This window comes from Perkinsus marinus (assembly GCF_000006405.1).
Source record: "Perkinsus marinus ATCC 50983 genomic scaffold scf_1104296975428, whole genome shotgun sequence".
In the NCBI taxonomy this organism is placed as follows: domain Eukaryota; phylum Perkinsozoa; order Perkinsida; family Perkinsidae; genus Perkinsus; species Perkinsus marinus.
In genome coordinates this window covers 138,515-152,049 of record NW_003200804.1, presented here as the reverse complement: position 1 = coordinate 152,049, position 13,535 = coordinate 138,515, and the positions used below count along the sequence as shown (strand labels likewise).

The window sequence follows — 13,535 nt, the reverse complement described above, 5'->3', positions numbered from 1 at the left end:
CCTCATCCATAAGAATTCGCTACTCGTGACGAAGAGGAGGAACCTCTGCCAAAGCGTCTGTCGATTGATCCTCCTGCCGATCCAGCTGGCAGTTGCGGCGCGCCCCCGGTACACGGGAAGGTTTACTAGCCTCGTCGGTGAGAACATCACATACTACTTTGACGGGTCACTTCCGCGACACATCTCCTCGTTTACCGGCCCCATCGACGACTGGGCACTTACTGTCGTTCTGATGATACCGTTGAGGAAACTCAAGATTTGTAAGGTCGTGTTAGAAAGCAAGATCTCAGCGTCCTTCTGAAGATTGTTCAAGTGTAACGGTGTAACCGCGTGGCGAGCGAGAGGGCTGACTAGAACATACTATCGATGATGACTGCGAATAAAGTATCGTGCATTCTAGAGTCGTAGTGTAGTATGCATTATGATGACTGTTAGAGCGAGCTGAATCCCATTCGTTTGCAGCTTCGTTCCATCTATCTCTAATTGACCTTCTACGGTTCTCCGTACCTTCAATTGGAGTTGCGTAAGCTATGACCAACAACGGCAGTGATGCTTCGAACGGTGAAGAACCCTCTGTAACTGAATTCGTGTCTCCCTCTGGTTCGACCCTCATCTGTGGTGGTGCTGTTCCCGGCACAGGATTAGAGATATCGACTGAAGCAAGAGCTTTAGCCCAAAGTGTCAGTGAAGCCAGACTTGCACAAGAAGTTCTGACCCTTCGAGAAGAACTCAACAAGATCAAGCAGCAGGTGTGCCAAGTGACCAAGTGTAACGGAGAAGCAACTCTCAGTTCCCTCCAAACTGCAGGAAACGTGGTAGCCAACGTCATCCGTGGGAATGGTATGGTCGGTCAAAATAGTCCGATCTATTATATCTACGAGTCTGTGAACATTTCTAAAGAGATCTCCGACAAGTATTGGGTTGCATCGATACCACAGCTCTATGAGGAGGTCTGCAGAAATGAGCCTACCCCGTTCCGCGCGCTCTTCAAGGGTGCCAAGAAGGATACTTATGAAGATCTCGGTAGGGCCTTGCTCGAGACGGTTACTATGCTCGAGAAGTCCTGGAACTTTCCGTTGGATATCATAGTGGCCCTATTGCTACATCATGTCTACCAGTACGGTAATGGCATTCATAAGAAGGCGGCTGAAACTGTAGTGCTGCGATTATTGGCTGCGGAAGGGGATCGCGAAGTCGAGGACATTTTGGACGAGATCAAAGTTCAACATGGGCACCTCCTTAGACCATCCTTACCGGTGGATGTAGACTATGCAACTCTGAGTGGGGCAGCTAGGTTCAAGGAGAAGTCTGGATGGGAGAGACTACTCTCTCTCCTGACCCAGGTTCTAGTTCGCATTGGATCGAGTCAGACTTGCCATCTTGAAGCACGCTATCGATGGGAACAGTTGTCCCAAAAATCGAAGGAGTGGCTGGTCGACTTTCTCTCTCGCGAGGATGAGGCCTGGAGCGACATGGTAGCTGCATTCGCGTTCAAACGTGTACCCCCACCAAGTGACTATGATCGTGTGGTGAAAGTGGTTGGTGCGGTCAGCAAGCCTATCCGCGAGCGGTTCAGTGAAGCTCTTCGGAGGAACAGGAAGGCGCCGGAGGAGCTTCTCTTCAAAGATATCACCAAGGAGCTCCTTTCTATCGAGGCCGAGGCGTACGCGGTGTTACCCTGGGAATATGGCTCTGTGCCCAAGCACGTTTCGCGTTCCAAGGACTCTGCGGCTCGGTCGAGAACACACAGCAGTCCGGCCAGGGTATCCGATCACGTTAAGGAGAAGTCTGAAGGAAGGCCGGTTCGTCCCGACAGGTGGTGCACCATTTGTAACAAGTACACCCGACACACGGCTCCTTTCTGCTGGAACAATCCCGACTGCAAGAATGCTCCTGAATGGTTCAAGAACAAGCTCGAGAAGGATACCAAAAAGTCCTCTGACGACGACATCACGAACAGGGAGGATGCTCCTACCTATATGGTGACTTCTCTGATGGCAGAGCCTCTGGCGGTTCCGGCGGTGTTGGCCCGGCTTCGTTCCTCTGCCTATCCAGATCGAGATGTGATAGTGGCCGTCGATACACTATGCGAGCTCAACCTCATTCACGAGGACTTGATCCACTACTGCGAGATCGTAGATTGCCCCCGTGACGAACTGCCCACGCTGGCAGGTTTCAAGAGTGGAAGGGTTGTGCCTAGATGCAAGGTGCGCCTGAGCCTATCCTTTGAGGGCAAAAGATGTTTCCTTTACGCTCTCGCCGTCGACCTACGATCAACGTGTGTGGAGATGGATGTTGTCCTCGGGGCTCAGTCACTTCGAAGGATGGGTGCGGATGTGTGTCTTACGGACGACAGGCTTCAGGTGAAGGACCTCGGTATCGCGATTCCCTTGGTCAGACTAGATCGCAAGCCTCAGCCGGTCTGTTCCGTCCCGGTTTGTAGCATGGTAGAGGCGGTGAACTATGAGGAGCTTTCGGCCATCTGGTCGGAGGAGCGTCTCACGACATCTATGAAGGAGAGGCTTGCGGACATCGGGTATGTGGCCCCGGTGCTCGATTTTGATATTCCTGAGTCCTACCGGAAGACCCCCTACCAATGCCAAGCTCCTTACAACATTCCGGCTAAGCTAGTACCCGGTGTTCACGACAAAATCCGCAAGGAGGTGCTGGCTGGACATTGGGAAGAAGTAGCTCCCACTGCATCCATGTGGATTAGTCCATGCTTCGCCAAGGCGAAAGGAAGACTTATTGAAGAAGGACCGGCCAAAGGCGAGGAAGCGGTTCGACTACTAGTAGATCTACGGCGATTGAACACTATGGTGGACATTCCCGACTATTTCCGGGATGATGGCCTCTCGGCGGCGGAATTTGTGCGTCAGGTTGATCAAAGTGCGAGGTACTTCACCACTGTGGACGTTGAAGCTGCTTTTGAGAGCATACCGGCTGCACCTAGGGCTCAAGACTTGATGTGTTTTGCTATCGGCGGTCGCGTATACCGTAGCAAGGTGGCCCTCCAGGGATTGGGGCTGAGCCCTCTATTGTGGCAATATCATATTCGGCATGGGCTTCAGACTCTCCTCGGAGAAAGCTACCGTGAGTACTGTGCTATCTTCATGGATGACATCCTCATCTGGGGCGATACTGCTGATCAGTGTGAACGACGCCGGAAGGTGGTGGTGGCCGCTATCAATGCTCTTGGGAAGAGGGTAAGCTCTAAGTGTGGTCCTTCTATTGGTGCGAGCGCTGTCTGCATTGGGCTAGAGTTCTCCGCCCGAGGAATCCGGCTGAGCGACGAGAGCATAGCTCGGCTCAAGAGTGCGCTCGCCCAGACTCCTACTAGTGGGTCCCATCTGAGACGAATCCTGGGGTCCATTAACTACGCCCGCAGCGCCTTTCAGTTCGATCGGCTTGCGGGGTTTGGGGAGACCCTCAAGGTCCTGACGCCATTGGTCAACAAGAAGCCATTCAAGATCTCGCCCGAGGCAGAGGATGCCCTAAAGCGGCTGTCTGAGAGCATCGTCAACGCCCCTCTAGGTCTTCACTCGTACAAAGACTTGATATGTGGTGAGGCTAGCTCCTGGGTTGTGACTGTGGACGCTTCTGACCTTGCCATTGGGGCTGCGCTCTTTCGGTATAATGGGCCTTCCCAGGAAGTCTCTATGGAGGACTTGAAAGACCCCGAGAAAGCGGTATTGGTTGGTGCTTTATCTCGTGCTCTGTCGGGCGATGAGGTAAAGTTAATGATCTATGAAAAGGAGATGCTGGCCCTCATGGCCGCCATGCAGAAGTGGGGCAAGCTGTTCATAGCTACCACCAGGCCAAGATCTCCAAGAGAGTCACAGAGTGAGGCTAAGATCCTGGTGTTAACTGACAATACTATCAGTCTCTCTCGATGGACTACTTACCGGCTCCCTCTCTCCCCTTTGATTAGCGCCAAGTCGCGCCGTTTCCTCTCGTGGATCGAGGAGGCCAGTGAGTGGAGATATCTACCCTACACGGTGAGGCACTGTACTGGTACCTCTAACGACGTGGCCGATCTACTCAGCCGCTGGCATGAGCAGCTCCTGTGTCAACCCGAGGAAGACCCACGATGCCAAGGAGACGAGGCCGGCAAGGATCTCTTACCTTTCTGTATGGTCATCCCGGACCTTCTGCGGCCAGCAGATGACGACATGTTGGGTGAGCAGGACTACCCGGTGATGGCTGCTGCGCCCGTGACCTCTGGGGCTCCTCCTGAGGGCGAGAGCCCACCAGAAGAGTGCTATACGGCACCGCAGGTTGCTCATGTAGAGGCTCCCCTGGCGGCACTAGACATTATCGACCTCAACCACAACCAGGCAGCTGTGGTGGAGAAGGCCCTCGCTGAGGATGATTCGGTGTCCAAGGAGTCGCGTCCGCGAGATCTTTGCTGTGGCCGGAAAGTCGACCATTCTGGGTTGTCTCTTTGGTGGTAGAGAAGGTGTCACGATGGTTCGCGAACGGGATATTTGCGATCCGCCAGCCCTTTGCTGGGAGTGAAGTGGGTTTACTATTTTGCCAAGGGTCTCTCAGGACAAGCGATGGCCCTAAAGAGGTTATGGTGATCCCTAGCGATTGCGATGTCGACCTCCAGCCCATGGTACCTACCCTGCTCGAGGACGGTTCGGATAGAGACATGAGGAAGAGTCTGCTAATGAGGCTGCACGACAACTTGCTCACGGCGCACAACAGTAGAGATCGGCTACTAGGCGTGGTCCTTCAAGTTGCTTGGTGGCCGGGGGTGTCGGCCGATGTCAAAGCCTATCGGGCTAGATGTCCAATTTGCTGCCCAGGACGATACCGGCAACCCCCTGGTGTACTCCCCGATTGCCGTACTCGCTTCGACACTTACAGCGTGGATTTGAAGATGATCCCGACGGGTCTCAAGGAGAGGCTGGGTTTGCCGCCCAGTGCGTGTGTGGTCAGTGCCATTGACCTGGCTACTGGTGAGGTGTCTTTTGAGCTTATAAACGACCAGTCCGCTGCCAATGTCGCCAGATTCTTGTGGCATAGAATCATTGTTCGTCATGGCGAGTTCAGTAGGCTCTGCTCCGATCAAGGATCTGTATTTGTCGGCTCGGTTCTGGGTGCTATGAGTAATCTTTTCGGGTGGGTGGTGAAGACCAGTGCGGCCCGTAACCCCACGGGAAACTCACGGATAGAGCGAGCCCATAGAGCTGTGAGTCAGACATTCCGCTGGGTGGAATCTCTGGGTGATGCCGACGGCCCCGATGATCTGAGGCTCTATCTGGGATCAGCTGAGGCCAAGGTCAATCTGGCGGCCAATGAAGAGGGATTGTCGCCCCATCTGGCTGTATATGGTAGTGAACCGTTAATGCCGCTGCTGAAGGAAGGAGTGACCTGCGAATTGGATGACTTGAACAAAGACATTGACAAGAGAACCATCGCTGATATTCGCGAAGCAGCTGTATGGGCAACAGAAGCGCTTGCTGATTCCAGGGACGTGAAGGCCTTCTACAACCGCGCTAGCTTGGCGGCCGGTTCTGCTGTGGATAGTAACACTCTGAAGTTATCGGAGCACGATGAGGTTCTCTACGAAGGCCGAAGAGAAGTGGTGAAGAAACTATTTCGAGCACCTGGGTCTGATATCCCCATAGTGGCGGTTTTGGAGTCGGGCAAGAAGGTTCCCATTGGTGCTTTGGCCCCTGCTACTGAGGTCCGAGCAGCTCACCTTGTCGCGCGTTCTGCGAGCCTCCAGGACGATGCTCTAGTAGATAAGTTCGTGGCGTTCTACTTGCCATCTCAAGATAACCTCGTCATGGTGGGCAAGGTGATTGAGGCCCGGTGTGAGAAGGTTGTTATCTGGGTATATGATGGTGGTGCTAAGACGACCGTGTTCCTCCCCCTCTGGAGGAGCGACGAGGCGACCAAGAGAAGTAAAGAGTCTCCTGGAAGGAATTGGATGGTATTAACGACAGAGGTTCCTGCAAGCTGCATCCTTGCCCGGGTTGAAATACACCCCAACGGTCGTGTGACGGCTGCCAGCAAGGACCGGATTGAGGCCCTTGGGATATCTCGCCCCTCGGATACTCTGTTGGTGACGAACCCCAGTCAAGCCAGTGGTCCGTCAGGGGCTCTGTAACGGTGTAACCGCGTGGCGAGCGAGAGGGCTGACTAGAACATACTATCGATGATGACTGCGAATAAAGTATCGTGCATTCTAGAGTCGTAGTGTAGTATGCATTATGATGACTGTTAGAGCGAGCTGAATCCCATTCGTTTGCAGCTTCGTTCCATCTATCTCTAATTGACCTTCTACGGTTCTCCGTACCTTCAATTGGAGTTGCGTAAGCTATGACCAACAACGGCAGTGATGCTTCGAACGGTGAAGAACCCTCTGTAACTGAATTCGTGTCTCCCTCTGGTTCGACCCTCATCTGTGGTGGTGCTGTTCCCGGCACACAAGGGCGCAACGGACACTCTGCTTGGTCCGACCTCAGGTTCTTTATGGCTGGCAGAGCCTCATTCGGAGCCGCTCCTGCGTGCGGTGGCTGCCCGACGCAGATGCAGGTCTGAGAGTTTGAGGTCTCAGGTAGCCATAGTAATGACTCTTGTTGTTCAGGTGATTCATAGATGCTATGAGGGAGTTCGTATTTAACCTCGACTCGCACTCCGGGAGCTTCCTTCCCAAGATATTCATTGTTAATCACAGCTCTCTCCTGCGGACGGGGTGGCTGCGCGTTTTGTTGTCAACTATTCCTGTTTTTAATTTCTTGTCTACCTATTCTATTGATTCTCGCTTTAGTAGTTCAATATGGGTCCATGTTGCCGTCAGGCTTCAGGGGTGGTCCGTAGGCAAACGGCCATCATCAGGCTTGGACTGAGCACTGGCCCAGAAAATGTGTCGAGATGTATGAAGTGTGAGCTGTATAGCGTAAGGATCGACGGGTGAGCTTTCTCCTTAACGGCTATATCGAACACGCCGGATGAGAAGAAACGGCATCGGGCAAGCACAGATTGGGTACCATACGATTACTCGTGGCAATCGTGCTGATCCTGTAGCGGGGATATCTTGGAGGACTTGACGTTTACATCGCCGACTGAGGACCGTTTTTGGGATCACTGAGTCGCAAAGGTGGCTTTAGCGGATCACCGTCGTTCGTTCGGTAACGAATTTTGCCACGTAGCGTCCCTTGATTTTACATGGCGCACCGAGAGCATAGGATAGAGAGACATGTGTCCTTCGTATTCTAAGCAAGGTCTATGATGTTGGCGAGTTGGATCATTCATTACTCAATGACGGCCCTTCGCCCCACTCGAGGGCTCTTGACGTTGACGAATTCAGCGGAGCGGTTCTTGCTGTATACCCCACCACCGCCCTTGGTCCCGTCAGCCGCGAGTAGCAGGTCTTCAGAGAGAGTCGGTCGAAGGTCGCTACGCCCTTGAGTGTACTAGGCTTCATTTCAGGCGACTCGTCGGCCGCAACCAGCGGTGTCACCGTCGTCGTTGTCGAGCACGCCTCCTGAGGCGGGTGGGTTGCCCTGGGTCGGCGACAGCTTGAAGCTTTGGACTGATACTCGAGGCAAGGCCTTGCAAGAGAGCTACGATGAGGTGCGGGAGGCTAGTCCGTGATGATGGAAAGTGTATAGTCCTGCAGTTCATAAGGCGACCGGAGGCCTTCCCAGCTCATATAGCAGCTCTCCATCCATTAGGTGAATGCCACGGGGTGAGAGAAGTGGTGCTTAGTAGTGCTGATGGTAGTAATGAGTACTCGAGAGCAGAGGGAAGGGCTTGGGTATCCACAGGGAGGGTTGGACGCTGGTGAGCAGTGCCTCACTGTGCAGTTCAGAGTGGTCTTCGCTGTGGCATCCAATCGGACTGGCAAGGGTGGTATATGGTAGCTAGTGCGTGGCGATGAGCTGTGTGGTCAGATTGTAGCTATATAAGGGTCGCGTCAACGAAACAGACATGCCTGCAGGAGTTTTATCAGCTTATTACGACCGCGGCGAAAATGAAGTAGAGAGTAGTGTGTGTGTACGGGGCAAGGCTCGGGCAGGTTGAAGCATCGGAGGATGGTTGAGGATCCTGTGATGAGATGGGTGCTTCGAGAGAAGGAGGAGAATCTTGTGATAATCCCCTTGGAGGTATTAGCACCGGGAGAAGCCCTACTGAGTAATGCCGTATATATATCGTCGTGACTTGTCTGACTGTGTTCATGCAGAGGCTCCGCCATTCAAGGTGCTGGCACCGCAAAGGGCTAGGTATTGGAGTGATGTAATTAAGAACGCGGGGTCTTCGGTCCGCTTGCCATCGTTATGATTAGTGCATCGTTTCTGATCCACCCGGTGTGTTGGGCGTTATATAAGATTCGTGAAGAGGTGTCTGTTAGTGTGTGTCTGTCTTGGTACTATCCTTGATGACTGGGTTGTCGGATTCTTTCGAGACGAGGATTGCGGCTCGCCGTAGGAACTTCAAGAAGGCCTCAGGCGATGCTAGTTAGGTGCGTTGGGAGGGTCTGGTGCTGTGGGAGCAGCGGCGGTGATACTTCAGGATGCTACTGTGCAAATTCGGGAGGAGGGGAAAGAGGACCAGTTGGTCCGTCGTCGCAGGTTAAAAGGCACCGAGATGGAGGAGACTGCCGAGGCCGATTTCAAAACGCTGAGCAAGCCGGCGACTCATTTTGGGTCTAGGGACGAAGGTAGTGGTGGTGTTAGTGGTAGTAGGTTATCGATTGTGGACTTTTGGGTGAGGTCTTTGAGATGCTACTGGGTGCTAAGAAGGATGAGATACTTCGAGAGGCAGTATGGGTAGTTTGCAACCTATGCGCGGGTGGTACGCCGGCCCAGGTCCGCTATGTTGTTGAGCACTACAAGGGCATTACGGCGACATGTGAGGCCGGTGTATGGGATGATAGTTTAGCAGTGGAGTGCATGGTCAGGTACAGTGCTGGACGTGAGGGATTCTAGGATGGTCCAAGTGGTGTTGGAGGCCATCGAGGGCATTTTAAAGGTGGGATGCGAAGTCCAGGAGGAGACGGGAGAGAGCACAAACCGATACCTAGAGTAGGGGAGGGCTGTTGGTTGGGCCGAGGATGGTGTTATGGTCAGAATGTTGGAGGAGTGTGGAGGCTTGAGTAGGATAGAGGAACTGCAAAAAAACGGCAGTAAGGGAGTGTATGAGAGGGCGGCCAGCATTCTCGAGGGGCTGGCGGGGTGCTGGCTATGGTGTTGTTCAGGTATTGCGAAGTAGAGGATGCGAAGGTCTGGGGGCAGCAAGGCTCAGTCGATACAGCATAATAAACAGCCACACTTTTCGCATAAATCATTCATCGTTAATTCACATTGCTGTAAACACTCGGAAATGGAGTCGCTCAAGGCCCGTTCTTATGTAACAGTGGTTAGGTTGTGTTGGCGGGTCCGTCAGGGTCGACTGGGAGGTTGAGTTGTTCATGGCCGGTAGGAGACTCGTTGACTGCAGCTTGAAGGACCTTCTTGGTGACCAACAGATCGCTTGGTGGCTGGTCGGCTGTACAGCAGTTTATGCAGTGCTCTCGGTGGGAAGGGTCATGCGAGTGTGTGGACATGCTGTGCTCAGATGGTTGTGATTCCTACATCACTGGCTGTGGTGACACTATTGGTGATGGGGATAGGAGCAGTGTAGGATGGAGTGTCTATGGTGACGGTCTGTGTGACGGCTTTGTAGGTACGTCGGTAGTTACTGTGGGTTAGAACCCCTTGACCCTGCTCACAAATTACTGTTCCCTGGGCTTCAGCGGAAAACTGATGGAGATATTGTGGCTTGGGAGAGGCGTGTTGAGACGCCTGAAATTGAGGATACGGGACAGCGGCCGGAGGGTTCGTGGGGAGGAGGACGGCTGGGGTCTGGTCGGTACAGCGTGCATCGACAGTTACTCCGCGTAACCCATTGGAGTCTGGCTCTAAGGTGAAGATGAGCATAGGCTCGTCGGGGACGACTAAGGCCAGTTTGAAGGAAGGTGCCCCGATGGAAACACCGGATGCTACTCCTATGAAGTGGGCCGACACGGTTGGGTTGGTGAGCTTCTATTTAGATATAGGTTGGCACTGCCAACACCGTGCAACACGGCTTCTCGGCACGCCGTTGACAAGGTGAACTCAGGCATGGATGACGGAGGAGAAGCAGGGGAGGACTCGTCAGTCATTGGTTGCGCGCTGTGAATTGGTATAAAGGCAGCAGGTCAATCGGCCCGGCAGGGACCTTCCGAGAAGCCCAGCCTTCAATGGGGGATGAGGGTATGTGGTTTAGAGTGAAGGGTAGGGGGAGAAGGTCCTAGGGGCAAGGCTAGGGCCGGTCCTAGGCACCTTCCTGCATGTGGAGTATCCTACAGCGGAGGAAGAGTTGTCGGAGGACGAACGGCCCGGGGCATCTCGACAGGGCAGTATCGAGGCCTCGGTGAGTGGTGACAGCTCGGGTGACTGGTCGACTAGGGAGGTTAGGTGCTGAGCGGGTCGGAGGAGTTATCAGTAGCGAAAGCTGGGGACAGTAGTGACTCCCGGGAGGCTGATGTGGGCAGGAGAAGAAGGCGGTTCCGAAGGCGACGGAGCATCAGTGATGCAGACCTTACGTGATCCTGAGGGGTCGAAGGATCTGTGGTGAGATTATGTGGGTTTGGTTGAGGTACACAGCGTATTTGGCTGAGCTGGCCATGGACCAGGATGGAGGCGGCTCGCTGGAGTCTGATGATATGCTATCGAGTGATGCTAGAGAGGCGCATACGTAAGGGGAAGGCGTGCTCCCTAGGGTTACCCGAGAGGACCGACTGTGACACGTTGCAGAAAACGCACGAAAACGATTCTGGCCATAACCTTTGAACGAGAAATTGTAAAACAGAACCAGGGATATGTCATTAACGAGCGCGATGGCCCTTTAGTTTACCTCGGTAGTTGTCTCCGTGAACTATTCTCCTTTCAGGCTCCCTCCGGGAGATAGCTGCAGCGAGGTGGACGACGCTGCGGCACTTGGAAGTGAGTTGAGGCAGTCGCCGTTTTGAATGGTCAAGGGTTTCGCTCGGAATCCATTGTGGCCTTAACTCAGGTCAAGAGCGTGCTCGGGATGGCCAAGCTAATCGTTCTGTTGTAGCTGTGCCAGAGAGGCGATTGAATCCAGACGCTCCTGAGTTCATACCGCAATACCTCAGTCGGTCATGGCTCTCCATGAAGGGTCCACCTCCGGGCATCGGCCAGCGGAGGACGGGTGAGTCTTCCCGGGGATATGCCAATGAGATGCATTTATGGGACATGTTCCTCCACTTTCAGGTGGCTTGTGGGAACCTCGAGTGTTTCGGTAACTGTAACTAGACGTATGCTGTTCTGTAGGAGCATGGTGGTGACTCTCTGTGTTTTGCTTTGGCAATAGGTACTATACGGCGGCTGTCAATTACCATTTATTCTTGTTCGATTTCTCTCTGTTGTATTATGGTCATCACTCACAGTCGCCCAGTACAATCGTGCCTCTAGCCTCTCACCTGCCACCAGCCGGTCGAATCGTCGCCGGGGCGGTCGGGGATGGCGTCGTCATCATCATGAATTCAATGCATGGAGTTCAGTCAACATGCGAGTTGTGTTACCTCGCAAATTCACTCTGGTCTGTTCCCTGTGGGTGGACGAATATGCGAATGGGTTCACTAACTGGCTCGTGGTCTTAGACAGCCATCCTTCAGTACATGGCCGCATGATGATGCTGTGGCGGTGAGGCAGCCCTTTACGGTCGACCCCGAGTCGGTGAATATCGCTCTCCGTAGTAGTGGAAGGGGTATCGATAATAGTAGTAGTAGCAGGCTGGGTTGCGATCATCAAAGATTGCATGAACGCCTTTCGGTGAGCGAGGAAGTTCTTTGAAGGGTCGCCCTCAGAGTCGGCAAGGCTGCTTGGTTCGCTCTTGCAATTGATAAGAATGTACTCTTCGCACAGCGGGTGTTCGCAGGCATAGCAGCAGGCTCAGTGGTAAAGGGGGATGAGGCGATAACGTACGTTTTAAGTTTCCGCTACAATGCCCCCATCGGGCTCAGTGTTGAGTTCCGGGGCACAGTCGGGTGCAAATATAATGGGCTCGTCATGAATATACGTGGTGTGGCGTCAGAGTCAGGAAGGCTGCGTGATCGGCTAGGGGCCATGTTCTGTTATCGTGAGAGTTTGACTGGGTAGAGAGCCTGTAGATGAGACGAGCCAGGCAGCTTTGCGATATCATCATCACCAATCATGAATTCACCCAGCAAGGGGATGAAGACTGTCTCTGGGAGGTACCCTCGGTGAGTCGAGACTCTTACGCTTAGGACGGTATTGTTGTTGCTGAACAGGTTCGAACTACGCGATGAGCACAAGGCGGAGTTGAAGGAAGCCTTTGATGTGTTCGACCGTGAGGGTACTGGTATCATCGATATCAGGGGTCTCCGCGTAAGCCTGGGATGGCTTGGTGTGTTTGAGTCGTTGATTCAGGTCATTCTGCGAGCTCTGGGATTCGAGACTGAGAAGGAAGAGTTGAAGCGTTTGGTTGGTGGGTCGCGGGAGATGATCTTACGGTGATGAACCGGGAGTGAACCATTCAGGGAAATACACAAGAGGGTCGGTGCCGAAGTCGGGTCCAGTGGTCGGGGAGGAGACGATGACTGATGATAAGCAGTCGGAGCCACCCCAGTCCCGACAACAGCAGCTACGGGATGCGTCACGACCATCGACAGCGGCACAACAGGATGGGGATGAGGGCAAGGCTGATGAGCAAGAGGAGGATGGTGAGGAAGGGTCGCCAAGGGAGCATGGTAGGGAGGACTGCATTAGATGGGGGAGAAGATTTGGTGATGGTGAGGTACGTTGGACTTCTATGAATTCCTAGAAATTATGTTGGAGAAGATGACGGAGCAGGACTCGAGGGCCGTAGTGGAGAAAGCCTACCATATGTTCAAAGGGGAGTCTGGCAAGGTATCGCATGCTAATCTCAAGTCGCTAGCGATGGAGCTCGGTAGTACATCTGGGGCAATCTTAGTTGTGATGATGGCAGTTCAGGTGAGCACTTATCGGAGGACGAGCTGAATGAGATGATGAAGGGGGCAGATGTTGATGGTGATGGGCTGATCAGTGAGGAGGAATTCATGAGGATTATCCTTAAGCCTGACAGCAGACCATTCTGAGCATGGAATCCTGGTCTGCGGAAGTGTCAATGGTCGCTGCCTTCTGCTTGCGTTTATTATGGCATGTACGGTTGGGGACGCGGGGTAGTCCTTGTGAATTTCGTGGTCCACGGAGGTTTACCCGGATTGGAATTCACATGTAAAACTCGGTCCCGGGAGCGCTGTTGAAACTGAGGAGAGGTCTGTCGAACACCTCCACTGCTGCTGAGCTCAGGGTGAGACATTATTCAGCCACAGGAGAGAGTTAGTGAAGTCTTCGGTAATCTGGTGATGTGGTTGTCTATGATGATAAAAGGCGAATCTGCACCCGGTGCTAGGACCGAGGCATGATTAATGAAATCTTTAGTATCTGAGACGATGCTATCTATCCGCTTCATGACAGGTCTCGGACAGC

The 13,535-nt window shown here is 53.4% G+C and overlaps 6 protein-coding genes across 6 annotated transcripts; all 6 read left to right on the top strand.

Moving 5' to 3' along the window:
• Positions 1 to 530: 530 nt before the first annotated feature.
• Positions 531 to 6,286, top strand: Pmar_PMAR013700 (gag/pol/env polyprotein, putative; the record flags this gene model as incomplete). Its single annotated transcript, XM_002765588.1, has 3 exons — positions 531 to 4,447; positions 4,552 to 6,076; positions 6,239 to 6,286. The coding sequence occupies 3 exons, from the start codon at positions 531 to 533 to the stop codon at positions 6,284 to 6,286; spliced, it is 5,490 nt and encodes a 1,829-aa protein (XP_002765634.1).
• Positions 6,287 to 6,333: 47 nt separating this feature from the next.
• On the top strand, positions 6,334 to 6,555 carry Pmar_PMAR013699 (hypothetical protein; the record flags this gene model as incomplete). The annotated part of the gene is made up of 1 exon (XM_002765587.1): positions 6,334 to 6,555. One exon carries the CDS (start codon positions 6,334 to 6,336, stop codon positions 6,553 to 6,555), a length of 222 nt encoding a protein of 73 aa, XP_002765633.1.
• An 891-nt stretch (positions 6,556 to 7,446) lies between these two features.
• Positions 7,447 to 7,691, top strand: Pmar_PMAR013698 (hypothetical protein; the record flags this gene model as incomplete). Its single annotated transcript, XM_002765586.1, has 2 exons — positions 7,447 to 7,590; positions 7,637 to 7,691. Coding segments are annotated over 2 exons (199 nt in total), but the record flags the coding sequence as incomplete, so codon positions are not given.
• Positions 7,692 to 7,742: 51 nt separating this feature from the next.
• Pmar_PMAR013697 (hypothetical protein) lies at positions 7,743 to 7,999 on the top strand (the record flags this gene model as incomplete). The annotated part of the gene is made up of 2 exons (XM_002765585.1): positions 7,743 to 7,876; positions 7,918 to 7,999. 2 exons carry the CDS (start codon positions 7,743 to 7,745, stop codon positions 7,997 to 7,999), a joined length of 216 nt encoding a protein of 71 aa, XP_002765631.1.
• Positions 8,000 to 8,395: 396 nt separating this feature from the next.
• Pmar_PMAR013696 (hypothetical protein) lies at positions 8,396 to 11,305 on the top strand (the record flags this gene model as incomplete). The annotated part of the gene is made up of 15 exons (XM_002765584.1): positions 8,396 to 8,441; positions 8,480 to 8,688; positions 8,730 to 8,868; positions 8,918 to 9,041; positions 9,087 to 9,191; positions 9,403 to 9,506; positions 9,574 to 9,681; positions 9,708 to 9,863; positions 9,887 to 10,032; positions 10,276 to 10,410; positions 10,455 to 10,582; positions 10,636 to 10,734; positions 10,930 to 10,982; positions 11,053 to 11,211; positions 11,274 to 11,305. The coding sequence occupies 15 exons, from the start codon at positions 8,396 to 8,398 to the stop codon at positions 11,303 to 11,305; spliced, it is 1,743 nt and encodes a 580-aa protein (XP_002765630.1).
• Positions 11,306 to 12,215: 910 nt separating this feature from the next.
• Pmar_PMAR013695 (centrin, putative) lies at positions 12,216 to 13,141 on the top strand (the record flags this gene model as incomplete). The annotated part of the gene is made up of 6 exons (XM_002765583.1): positions 12,216 to 12,265; positions 12,314 to 12,410; positions 12,453 to 12,510; positions 12,563 to 12,772; positions 12,820 to 12,972; positions 13,017 to 13,141. The coding sequence occupies 6 exons, from the start codon at positions 12,216 to 12,218 to the stop codon at positions 13,139 to 13,141; spliced, it is 693 nt and encodes a 230-aa protein (XP_002765629.1).
• Positions 13,142 to 13,535: the final 394 nt, after the last annotated feature.